Source organism: Seriola aureovittata, chromosome 17 (genome assembly GCF_021018895.1).
Source record: "Seriola aureovittata isolate HTS-2021-v1 ecotype China chromosome 17, ASM2101889v1, whole genome shotgun sequence".
NCBI lineage: Eukaryota > Metazoa > Chordata > Actinopteri > Carangiformes > Carangidae > Seriola > Seriola aureovittata.
In genome coordinates this window covers 23,686,449-23,699,537 of record NC_079380.1, presented here as the reverse complement: position 1 = coordinate 23,699,537, position 13,089 = coordinate 23,686,449, and the positions used below count along the sequence as shown (strand labels likewise).

The following is a 13,089-nucleotide window of genomic DNA, read 5'->3' as shown; positions in this document are numbered from 1 at the left end:
TCCTCTTTGCTTCATAGTTCAGATCTTTAGGATTAAAGAGATCGTTGGGGTTAATTGATGTGGGATTGTGTGAGGTAGTCATGCGTGTTCAGTGTGTTACCTGCAGTAGATTCGGTTAGAAGCAGCAGGAGCACCGGTACACTAGCAGAGTGATGTGCCGCTGTGGGCGGGGCCAGTAGAAATAAAATGTGTTTTGGACACTTTTAAAAACACCCACCGAAACGATCCAATATCCGTTTAAATGAAGCTTCATGTAGAATATTTTCAACAGTTCATCTTCCCGTCAAAACAGCACTTTCCTTTGGCACTACATTTTCTCAACCGCTGAACTGCCGTATTCAGGTTAGCAGAGTGAATAAGGGGGGGAGCTCAACTTTGTTTTGAAGGGAAGCTAACGAGTACATTTAAACGGATATTGGATTGTTTTGGTGGGTATTTTTATATTAAGTGTCTAAAACCTATTTTTCTGCTGGCCCCGCCCACAGCAACACATTGCTCCGCCTCTGTGATGGCGTTCCCGGCTGCTTCTTCTAACTGGCAGCACCTTGAATCTACTGCAGGTAACACGCTGACTATCACATGACTACCTCACATTACCCCACGTGAATAACCCCAACTATCCCTTTAACAATCCCGGTGGCTCGCTCATATTTACAGCTGAAACGCAAAGTCATGAAAATCTGACCTGACCTGTGGCGACACATTTGTGCCAAACTGACTGACTGGACTATAAGATGGAGTAGAAAGCTGAAATGCACCTTATAGTGCATTTGGTGGAAGTGTGAAATTTTGTGGTTTTGTGGCAAAGGAAACTCCCTTAGAACAAAATCCAATCATAGCGTATTTAGTCCTGTGACTTTAACGTGTTCTGCATCGATAAAAGTCACATTAAAGTTATAATCCTTGACATTTTCATGAAATCAACCAATAATTTGCATTTTTAGCCATTTCATTGTATTTACAGTCTGTAATTATTTCTGTGTATATAGTAGTTTTTTAGTTGTATTGGGGGAGTCCGCCACTTCCTTTGCTGGATGCATCTAATCCAGCCGGATTCTACATGTTTGATAACGGCCTCACTGCTTATTGTTAGCTCACTCTCTCTTTACACCGTATCAGAGCTGGATGAAGTCACACTGAACATTTCCTACTGCTGCTGCTTCACGTTAAAAGTCTTGGCGAAACATGTGGTGGCTTTTATTGTGAAGCAGCCACAGGAAATGCAATACTACACGTTGTTAGTTCTATCCGTGATCAATCATTGTCATGTCATCATGTCAACAAGGAAGCTGTGACATCACCGCGACCATGGTTACCTCTATGAGGACACTGAGCGGTCTTCCGTCAACCTCGATGTCTTTCTTCCAGCTGGCGTCCGGCAGACTTGACGCCTCCTTCACAAACTCCACGGGGCTCAACCACCTCGTCTCCGTACGAATACTCTTCCCACAAGTCCCTAGTGGTGGTGGGGTGAAAGGTCAGATAGGTTCGGTTGGTTTATTCACAGGACCATCACAGCAAAACAAAACACAAGACACTACACGAGATATACAGATACGTGCAGCTTGACTGTACTGCCATTAAAATGTGTACGGATGTTTCCCTCTCACTCGTTTTCCTTCTCAGATGTGTTGGAAGTACCCAAAGCACCTTTACAACCTTCAAGCCATTACTGCAGTATGTGGAGTGACTCCACAAGATGCACATCTTCGTTGTCGGGCAGAAGATCTGAAGGCCTCTGCGTCTCTTTTAGCTCGATATCTTATGCTGATTAAATGTAGGGAGACATTTCCTCCAACTTTCGCTCAGTGGATTAAAGACCTTGGCGCAAGCTCGACATTCATGCTCAACATTACCTGATCCAAATCGCTTTTGGTGTAAGGTCCCAGCTACACCTCCACATGTGACTTTGAACACCGTCTTGCTGCCCTCTGGCCGCCGCTCACTGTGCTCCTCAGTCTCTCCGTCTTCATCTGCCATGGACACATGTTGAGAGTTTGATCATCATCACCACGGCGGTACGATACTGGGATAGAAAACCTCATCTAAAGTAACTTCTTTTGCCGTTGACATGAATGTACTTTGTGTAAACCAGCACCTGTGCAATTTCCTTCACCACTAGAAGAAGCCTGGTCCTCTTGGTTTTCCAGGTCAACTTCATCATCCTCATTTTCATCGTCTTCTTCTTCTTCTCCCTCGGACACTAAAAAAAAGACAGAGGATAGTTTCACCTTTGGCATGATCAATAATTTCTTCTTCTTCTCTCAAATATGTAAATTTGAAGCTCAAGATTTCATAGATTCCAACTTGGGACGATGTTCAGAAACTGCTTTAAAAATCTGTTTTCACTCATGTATTTCTGCCCAGGGAAAAATCGGCTGCTTTGGCTGCCTGTCTGGCTCTAATCAGAAAATCACATTTTAATGTTTTAATATTTCATGTGAGGTAACAGATGCTCTTGTAATAGCTTATGGGGATGCAGTACTCACTCGGCTGTCAAATACTCCGTGTATACTCCTGTAGTTTTCTAAAATCAGTGTTTTACACTTCTACAACAAACCTGTGACGACGTCATCAGACGGGAACAGGGATCTCTTCGTCTGGGAGGAAGAAAAAGGAGAGAAAGCCCCAGGAAGTAAAAACAGGAGGATTCATTACTGAGTCAGAACACAGCAAAATATAGGTATGAAAGACTCCGCCGATCGGACTCATGTTGTTGATTACGCTGTTGCCTAGCAACGGCGATTACGTAGATATACTGTGCCAGTTTCCGCCGTTAGTGGTGCGTTTTAAGTTTGCTGCCCTTGCAGTAGAATTTAGTTGGAGTGCTCAGTTAGCAGACATCGTCAGTGCCTCTGCTGTGTGTGTTATCCGTTGTGCGTACCCGATAAAAAGTAAGTGTATATTGAGTTACTGTCGTAATTCGTCATGTTGGAAATGAGTCGTGTTAGGCGGACGTTTGGTTTAGCTAACTGCTAAGCGGAGATTTAGCATCCTTGTGTTTCCTATGGTATTCTGCTAAGCTAAAATAATTGCATTCAGTTGGCATAATGTGGGTGCAGTTTGGGTTGAAAGAGTCGTCTTTGCCGGTAGTTAATGATGCAGAGATGTGTATAATGATGTATATTAGTTCAGTATGTCTAGTATTCATTCTGTAATGCAATGTAGTGATTTCTTTATTTCTTTGATTCTTTGCAGACCACACACACACACACCCACTCACAGACAAGACGTCTGAGGGATCCTGTAAGAAATCTGAAGCACAATAAATGGTTAAAGGAAGACTGCTTCATGTACTTTATCAGGTTCTAACCGACCTGCCTGAGCAACACCGCCTTTAAAACACTTATACAGTCCAACCCTCTCCAACATTTGGTCCTTCGAGCCGGAGGGTGTTGATTCGGGATCAAGATGCAAGAAGGCAGTGAATCAGTTCGTCCAAAGCGGCAGACACGCCCGCCACTTTACCTGGAAGACTATGTGATTGGAGCAGCCAGGCCCAAACTATATCAGCCTCCGTCAGCTATCGGGAGCAAATGGAGCTCAGGTATGGATGGAACAGTCAAGATGACACCCATCACCCAAGCGCACGCCTCACACTCTACACGTCAAGTACAGTGGGACCCAGCCCTCAGTGAACAAGAGGACGAGCATTCTCTCTGCATGAGTACAGAGTATGATGAATGGCATAAGAAGTTAAGTGAGCATACGCCCTCCTCTCCAAAGCGTGACAGCGGAAGGGGACTTTCTACTGCTTATGGAGCTGAATTAGAGGAGACACTATGGCAGCATTAGATGAGAAGTTCGGCCAGCCCCATCATGTGGCATAGAGGGTAGCCGCTGTCATGGAAGCCCCAGAGGTGAAGCGTGGGGATGTTGCAGCCTTTGAGAAGTTTGCGCTCCAAGAGAAGAGGTGGGGCATTATCTTCAATTGCCTCACCACCCGAGCTGTGCACTTTGACCTCCTACCCAGCATAGACGTAGACTCCTACTTAATGGCGTTGAGGAGGTTCATTTCTCGCAGAGGGACCCCAGCGGAGGTCTACTCCGACCAGGGGACCAATTTCAAGGCCGGTGAGAAGGAGCTACGCGAGGCCTTTACCAGTATGAATCCAGAGATCCAGAGACTTCTCGCAAAGCAGAAGATTGCCTTTCACTTTAATCCTCCGGCAGCCCCACATTTCGGTGGGGCCTGGGAACGTGAAATAAGATCGGCAAAGACTGCTCTGCACACAGTGATAGGAGCTCAGTCAGTAACAGAGGAAGTGCTTCGTACTGTCTTGCTGGAGGTTGAAGCCATCCTGAACTCCAAGCCCTTATGCTATACTTCATCCAGTCACACCCAATGTCCTCTTAATGGGGCGGCCTGACGGTGCACTGCCTCAAGTAGTGTACACCATGGACAAAGGCCTAACCAGGAAGAGATGGAGACATTGCCAAATTCTGGCCGACCAGTTCTGGGCGAGCTTCATCCGGAACTACTTGCCCACACTACAGCTTCGCCAGAAGTGGCATGCCACCACCGGAGACCTCACTGTGGGTAATGTGATACTGCTTGTTGACCCGCAGCTCCCCAGAGCAAGTTGGCCTATTGGGACTATCGTCAAGGTTCATCAGAGCGCAGATGGTTATGTGCACTCGGCTGATGTCCGATTGAAAGACAGAGTCTACACCCGGCCAGTGGCCTGACTCACCCAGCTACCAGCAATCCCGGACTCTGATGACACCAGAGATCTGTCAGCGTCTAAGGATCTTGCCGCCTCTCTAGAGACCTGAGTCTTTCTTGGGAGCGAATTGCCTCAGCAATTCGGGGGCGGCTGTATGTCGTCTTTGCCGGTAGTTAATGATGTATATTAGTTCAGTATGTCTAGTATGATTCATTCTGTAATGCAATGTAGTGATTTTCTTTATTTCTTTGATTCTTTGCAGACCACACACACACACCCACTCACAAATCCACAGACAAGACGTCTGAGGGATCCTGTAAGAAATCTGAAGCACAATAAATGGTTAAAGGAAAACTGCTTCATGTACTTTATCAGGTTCTAACCGACCTGCCTGAGCAACACCACCTTCAAACCACTTATACAGTCCAACCCTCTCCAACAATATATTTGTCTTTATTTGTGTGTTTTATATTTGTAGTAGTGTATGTGACAATAACGATGTAAATTAGCATTTTTGCTTCAACCCGGCTTGTTTACATCTCGCATTTTGTACTGATGTTTATTAATGCGTATTGTCCCTATCAAATAAACACATGAATAAACAAATACATAAATTTGTCTTGATACCTTTTTATGCTTTCCTTTGTAGCTTCCTGACTCCAGGTGGCCTTCCTGAAGTGAAATATAAAAAGAAAAGATTTTCCACCACAGACTGTGTGTGTGCAGCGATCCACATGTATTCTAACATTCAAATGACTTTTCAACCAAACCTTTATAAGTTTTCCCAGGGGGGTGCCCGAACATCGGATGCTCAACTTCCAGTTCTTTGAGCTGCTCTTCCCGGCGAGCTTCTCAAACTCAGTGGGAGTAAACCACTGCTTCTCACACAAGATGCACTTCTCCCCTGACACAGACGGAGGATCAGGAATAAATCATCTGCCGCCATCAACAACCAATGACCTTCGAGATGTTTTCATGTTTTTGTGTGTTTTTCTTTTTAGATGATAACAGTCTTTTGAGTGGACGAGTTTTACTTTGTGTCTCTGACCTTTAGCCAGTCTGTCTCTGCTCAGCGACCCCTTCTGGAGTCCACAGGTCACGGGCAGCTGGGACTTATAAAGGGGCCAGTTCCAAAAGTCACTCTGCTCCCCCTTCTTCAAGGGAGACGCTGAAATTTTAAAACAATATTAAGAGATATTTTAGATTCAGGATACCTGTGATATATTTCACTAAGACGTTTTCTGATTCAAACTTCCTGTTTTTGCCGCACCAGTGAATCTACTGCAGGACAAATTGCCCTGACTGCAACAGAGAAGCACAATGTTATAGTGCGTTATGCGTCCGTCAGTCTTTCAGGTAACACTCAGTCATGCAAACAGAAGTCAAGCAGAAATGGGAGGAGACTTACAGAAGCATATTTTCTTGGACTTTTTCTTCTGACCTGGAGTCAGCTGAGACGACGGACCGGGCTGCAGCTCCTCATCATCGCACGCGCTCCTGCTTCTAAGATTCCTCTTCTTTTTCGTTGATTTCACCTGCTCCTCCTCCTCCTCTGAAAGCTTCTTCCTTTTCCTGTCGTCTGTCTCTTCCTTTTCCAACTTCTCGGGCAGTTGAGTGTTAAAAGGAAAGGATCCTGCAATTAAATTAAAAGTATACAGTGAGTATGGTTGTTTGTTTTTCTACTCTTTCATTCAGTAAAGCATTCTCACTTTACTATTAGTGCCTAAAACTCTGTTACGCCACAGAATAACTATAGAATGTCAATATTTCTTCATGGCTAACGTGGGAGTGAAGATCAGGCTTCAGCACAGATTTTAGAAGCAGAGAATACGAGTAGGTTTCATGAATCTGAAGCAAAGACAGCGTCTGCATGTGGCGAGCACGATCACAATCAATGAGTCTGACCGTCCATGAGGCTGTTGCGCAGCAGCCGCAGCGTCGGGTAGAGGTTGATGATGGTCTCCTTGAAGACACAAGTCCAGAACAGAGTGATGTGCTCCGAGCGCTCCCTCTCCAACCAGTCCAGAATCTCATAGAGGGATTTCTGCACGTTGTCTTTACTCTTCATGCGACGCACCTTCTGCACACACACACACACACACACACACACACACACACACAATCAGGGTTGGATGATATCACCTAAACTAATATAATAATGCACTTTTTTTTAATACATCGTTCTGTATAAAAAGGATCAAAGTTCAGCCTCACCGTCAAAACACAGTGAGGTCATGAATTAATATTTATCTTGGTGTGAGCTGCTCCTTCACACAACACACCTGTGGTTTTCTGTGATTGTGATTTCAAGGAAATACAACACATGTATACATACACATATAGAGTAAAATATGAAATTGGCACGGCTGGATTACCAGCTATTTTAACATTAACAATGGATCAAATGAGTGATTTGTGATATGGAAGCGGTCACACACATGGAAAGTTATCAGCAGACACCTTTATATATGCGTGTGTGTATATATATATATATATATATGTGTATGTGTATAACATCAACATAAATTGACTAGCTTTGTGTTGGATATATATTTATGTAACATATGATATATATATATGATTACACACATGAACACGGGGGGGGGCATATGTCAGAAATTGTTATGGACTAATGGAGTTCATATAACTTTTATTATATACATATATATTCCTTTGTTAAAATCCAGTTTTAGCCTTTATTACTTTAACATTGGCACTAATTACTTGTTACTAATAACTTACTAATTGGTAAATTATTTCTTATCTTTTACGACTTGTACATACAAAATGCACAGAGAGGAAAAACATGGGGGTAATTGGGGGGGGGGCTTCGTGGGTTGATCCTGCCCTGGATTCACAATGACAAGAAACGGATAATATTAATAATATTAATAAAATAATGCCACCATTTCCTCATGTGGCAGTTTTCTCGTGAACTTTGTGAAACTCTACACCTCTGCAAATCTCCAGGACACGTGTTGCAAGCCAAGCCTGCTCCTTTAAGAAGGTGGCTTTGTGGGTAATATGCGTGTGTGACGTATACAAAAACAAAGCGATAGTACGAGAGAGTGAGACGCAACCACAGTGAACGGATGTATGCCGACCGAGAAAATACTGTTATTACTGCTAGACAATATAGAGTCCAGTGTATCACTGAAAGGATATGCATAACGCCTACTGTACCGTTGGAATAAAGTGCCCCGTTCTTCAATGCAGAGTTGGTCCGGACTCTTTGTAAAGCTTGTTACCAGCCAACGAGCCAGGCTAAGCTAAGTGAGTTAGCATATACCAGTGGCCGTCCTACTACGGTTCGAGGCCGGAGACTGGTGGAAGGTAACACTGGGGGCTCGTCCGGGATCTTCTCTGCAAGTAAGAGACATTGTTATTCGGCGTGGAAAAATAAAATATCGTCGGCAGCGGACCAAAAAAAAAAAAAATAAATAAAAATGGCGGCGCCCGGAAAGCGAGAGAAAATGGCGGCGTGCAGAGACGACGCTGCTGAAAGGATGCAAATGAAAGTGAGCAGCACGAATCCGTTTTTAATGGATATTACAGAGACTTTTCGAGTTCAAAGAGACTCGGTTAACCAGCCGGACGGCGGACACACCGGCAACGGATATAATACCAACCCCTTTGTGACTAGCATGGAGCTAACATCAGCTGCACACACAGCAGCAGACTGCACGATGCCGCTGCAGCCCAACGGGTCATGGCCGCTCACTCCTCCACCCTCGCGGCCTTCTAACCCTTTCATCACACCGCCAGCCCAGCAAATAGCAACATGTGGTGAGTCTGTGAATTTATCCCAGCTGAATTGCGGCCCCGCCGGATGCGCAGCTTTCACTCCTGCGCCATTACAGCTAAACACCGCGGGAAATCACAGCACTACAGCGGCTGTCTCTGACATTGGCGATCAGCTAATTAACCCTCTCACCCCCATGAACTGTAATCATTGTGACAACAGCACCCCAGCCGCCCTGCCCCATGCCTTGTTGTCACCCTTGCCAGTCTCACCCTTCACCCCATGCAAAACCCAGTATGCAGGACTGAGTCATGGAGTGCAAGCCCTGGGCAGTAGCCACATCCTGCCCGGAGACGCACAGCTATCAGGGGGTGGACAACCCAAGCTGTGTGGTTGTGGCCAGCTCAACCTGAGGCACGCTGAGTCTGCACCACACAGCTACCCAGTTCACCCGATGCGCTGCGATGGTCGAGCAACCATCGGTGATGATGGACTTTATGAACAGGAAAGGATTCCCACACTGCGCCCAGGACAGTTTGATGGGTCAGGCGCATGGAAAGACTTTCTTTACCAGTTTGAAAGCTGCGCGCAGGCCAACCACTGGTCAGAGAAAACAAAAGCGGTGCAGCTCAGGTTCAACCTAACGGGGGCAGCTGGTGCTATCATCCATAAGAATCCACGGTCTGGACGGTGGAGTTATCAGCAGATTGTGGATGAGATTGAGGCCGCCTACGGACCGTGCTCAGAGCATGCAGCAGCCATCGGCATCGAATTGAGACAAAGAGTCAGGCAGCCAGGTGAAACGCTGCATTCACTGAGAGACGACATCTATGAGAAGGTTTCAATCGTGTATGCTGACCGTACAGAGCGGGAGCAGGAGGCCATCAGTGTGGAGACTTTTACTAATGCCCTGGCTGATGCTGAGACGGTGCAAAAGCTTTTGGAGGAGCAGCCACGCACCCTGGCAGGTGCCTATGATATAGCGCACAGGTATGAGACAACCAGAAGGGCTGCTAAAGTGGTCACACAGCTGATGCGGGCGGGGGTGCACAGTTCAACGGAGCGGAGAGCTAGAGCAGCCGTGGTGCGTGACAATGCTAACACACTGCAGCGAGAGGAACTGGAGAGGACAGCTATGAGTCGCGCTCCTCCACCAGAGAGGGTGCAGAAATCCCCTCGGCAGTGGCGGCCTCAGAGAAACAACGGGCAAGGGAAAAAGGACTGGAGAGAGCTTGTCTGCCACAAATGCTCAGGTATTGGACATATTCAGAGAAACTGCCCTTCCCCTCACTGGCCCAGGCAACCAGTTGTGACTGCCAAGCCGACTCCAACACCTGACCTAGGCACAGTTGTCATCGGTGCTAAAGGCCAGGAGGAGGAGATGTGTGTACAGGTGACGATGTATGGGCTGGAGATATGTGCCTTGCTGGACTCTGGTGCTCGGAGGAGTGTGTTGCCCCTCCATTACTTCAATGCTTTCCCCATGGAGGCCAGGCCCCCCATACGCCCATCAGTCGCTCGGACCCTGCAGGGTGTCGGGCCGGAAAGCCTGTCGGTCTTAGGAGAAGTTGACGTCCCAGCACAGATCGGGGGCCGCATCGTCACTGTGAACTTCATAATAGCTGACACCTTTGGGAGCACCGAAGTCATCCTAGGGCACCCCTTTCTGCTGCAGGCACAAGCTTGCTTGGACTATGGCCGCAGAGAAATCACTCTGTTTGGGGAGAAGGTACCCCGTTGCAGTGTCAACCCAGAGCCAGAGGTGCACTTCGTCCGGGTGGCGCGCCGGACAGTCCTGGGGCCAGGCTGTGAGTACGTAGTGCCTGGCACCGTGCGCCTCCGGCCTGCCACTGTTGGAGACCTGGTGTTAAGCCCCGTAAAGTGTTTCGTCGAAAGGCACCGCGTCTTGGTGGCCCGGGTCGTTGTGCAGGCACGACAGTCGGCTGACATTCCCATCAGAGTCTTTAACCCTGGCGCCTCCTCTGTCACCTTGAAGAAGGGGGCTGTGGCTGGAGTCCTCCAGCCCGCAAAGGTGGTGGAGGTGGTTGCTCCTCAGCCTCTCAAAGTCCTGACTGCTCCTGAAACAGCTAACCTTTCCTCTGCTCCTGTACCCCCCCATCTGCAGGCCCTGTACTCCGAGAGCTGCATGAGCCTGCCGGACGCTGACCGAGGTAGGCTGGCCAGCTTATTACAGTCCTACAGTGATGTTTTCTCCACGGGGCCAACCGACCTCGGCCGCACTGGCCTCGTGCAACATGACATCCTGACCACCCCTGGGCCACCGGTGAAACAGCAGCCCCGCAGGATGGCCAGAGACAAACAGATTGCTGCAGACCAACAAGTGCAGGGAAGCCTGGAGGCGGGCGTAGCTCGGCCCAGCAACAGCAGCTGGGCCGCACCAATTGTGATGGTGCGAAAGAAAGACCAGAGCCCACGTCTGTGCGTGGACTACAGACCCCTGAATGAGCGGACTATTAAAGACGCCTATCCCCTGCCCCGAATCCAGGACACGTTGGACACCCTGTCCACCGCCAAGTACTTCAGTACACTGGATTTGACATCAGGATACTGGCAGGTGGAAATGACGCCCAGGGCCCGCAAAGCTGCTGCTTTCTGCACTCGGAAGGGACTTTTTGAGTGGAATGTGATGCCTTTCGGACTCTGTAACGCACCGGCCACATTCCAGCGGCTTATGGACCGCGTCCTGGTCGGACTACAGTGGGAGACATGTCTGGTGTATCTTGATGACATCATAGTCCTGGGGCGTGACATCACCCAAATGCTGGAGCGGCTTGTTCAGGTGTTCACCAGGCTGCGTGGAGCCAACCTGAAGCTGAAACCATCCAAATGCTGTTTGTTTCGGGAGCAAGTTTCCTACCTGGGGCATGTTGTCTCAGCCAGAGGTATTGCTACTGACCCTGAGAAGGTGCTAAAGGTGGTTGAGTGGCCAGCTCCCCAGAACATCTCAGAAGTGCGCCAGTTTGTCGGCTTGGCGTCCTACTACCGGCGTTTCGTCGAAGATTTTGCCACAGTGGCAAAACCACTCCACGAACTCACTAAAAAGTATGCACGCTTTAACTGGACAGCCGAGTGCCAGGAGGCATTTGAAGAACTGAAAGTCCGGCTCACATCAGCACCTGTACTCGCCTACCCTCTCGACAGTGGCGAATTCTTCCTGGACACTGACGCTAGCGATTGGGGAATCGGAGCAGTCCTCTCCCAAATGCAAGGGGGCGAGGAGAGAGTGCTGTCTTATGGGAGTAGGAGACTGTCCCCTACAGAGCAAAACTACTGCACTACCAGACGGGAGCTCCTGGCAGTAGTGGAGTTCACTTCCCACTTCAGGCAGTACCTGCTCGGGAGGTCGTTCACAGTCCGAACTGACCACAGCAGTCTGCGCTGGTTAACCAAGTTAAGGGAGCCAGAGGGACAACTTGCTCGCTGGTTGGAGAAACTAGCAGAGTATGACTTCCAGGTCCTCCACAGGCCAGGGAAGTTTCACCAAAATGCAGACGCTTTGTCCAGGAGACCGTGCAGGAGCTCATGTCCTTGCACAGTTTCTGAGCCCGACTCCAGCAGCAATGACCGTCAGCACAAAGGAGTACAGTGTAACCTGACAGACTGCCTAGCAGAGGGGGGCCCCCTCACAACTTCCCCAGAGCAAAACCTAGTGGGGGTAGTTGATGCCCTCAGCGACAACTGTTATGACCACTCTCTCTCTCACCCAAGCATCAGCCGGGTGACCGAGTCACCCCAGCTTGACCTGTTTAAGGGCTGGACCCGAGAACAACTGAAAGCAGCACAAACAGCTGACCCAGACATAGCACCTGTGTGCGGGTGGCTTGAGGAAGGGGGGAGTGAGCCGACATGGACCGATGTGGCACCTCACAGCCCTGCCACCAAAGCTTACTGGGCGCAGAGAAAACGGCTATATCAGAGAGATGGGGTCGTGCTGAGGAAGTTCTACTGCGGCGAGGGAAAAGTGTTCTACCCACAAATCCTGCTGCCACACCCATATCGCACATCTGTAATGGCACAGATGCATGAAGGGCCAGTGGGTGGCCACTTTGGAGCAGAAAAGACCCTCTCCCGCCTTAAGACCAGGTACTTTTGGTACGATATGAAAAATGACGTCACACTGTGGTGCCGTACCTGCATCAGCTGTGCCGCAAAGGCTCGCCCCAAGAAGACACCACGGGCGGCCATGGGCACTGTTAAAGTTGGCGGCCCTATGGAACGCATCGCAGTCGACCTAATGGGTCCTTTAAATGAGACTGAGAGGCACAACCGCTATATAGTGGTGGTGCAGGACTATTTCAGTAAGTGGGTGGAAGCTTATCCAGTCCCCGATGAGCAAGCAATAACAGTGGCTGAAAAGATCACGTCGGAGTGGGTGTGTAGACATGGAGCCCCACACTCTCTGCACAGCGACCAGGGCACAAACTTTGAGTCAGCTGTGTTCCAAGGGATGTGCACACTGCTGGGAATTGAAAAGACACGAACCACTCCATTTCACCCTCAGTCCGACGGCCAGGTGGAGCGCTTTAACGCCACCCTGCAGAAGATCTTAGCCACTACTGCAGAGAGATGCCACTGGGACTGGGATATAATGATTCCCTATGCACTTATGGCCTATAGAGCAACCAAGCACAGCTCCACAGGACTCTCACCCAACATGAT

General features: G+C 48.6%; 1 protein-coding gene across 4 annotated transcripts in view; it reads right to left on the bottom strand.

Annotated features, from left to right (window-relative positions):
- The window catches only part of LOC130184879 (nuclear body protein SP140-like protein), a 36,611-nt gene that overhangs the window by 2,446 nt on the left and 21,076 nt on the right, over positions 1-13,089 (bottom strand). For 2 of the 4 annotated variants that reach the window (XM_056400976.1, XM_056400978.1), the window contains exons 7-10: positions 2,561-2,600; positions 2,099-2,203; positions 1,857-1,973; positions 1,317-1,456 (exon numbers count right to left, since the gene is read on the bottom strand). In XM_056400976.1, the coding sequence (XP_056256951.1) occupies positions 1,317-1,456; positions 1,857-1,973; positions 2,099-2,203; positions 2,561-2,600 (402 nt within the window). Of the gene's footprint in view, positions 1-1,316; positions 1,457-1,856; positions 1,974-2,098; positions 2,204-2,560; positions 2,601-5,294; positions 5,340-5,437; positions 5,572-5,715; positions 5,836-6,075; positions 6,301-6,572; positions 6,748-13,089 lie in introns of all 4 variants that reach the window. The other 2 variants (XM_056400975.1, XM_056400977.1) reach the window with 2 other exon arrangements.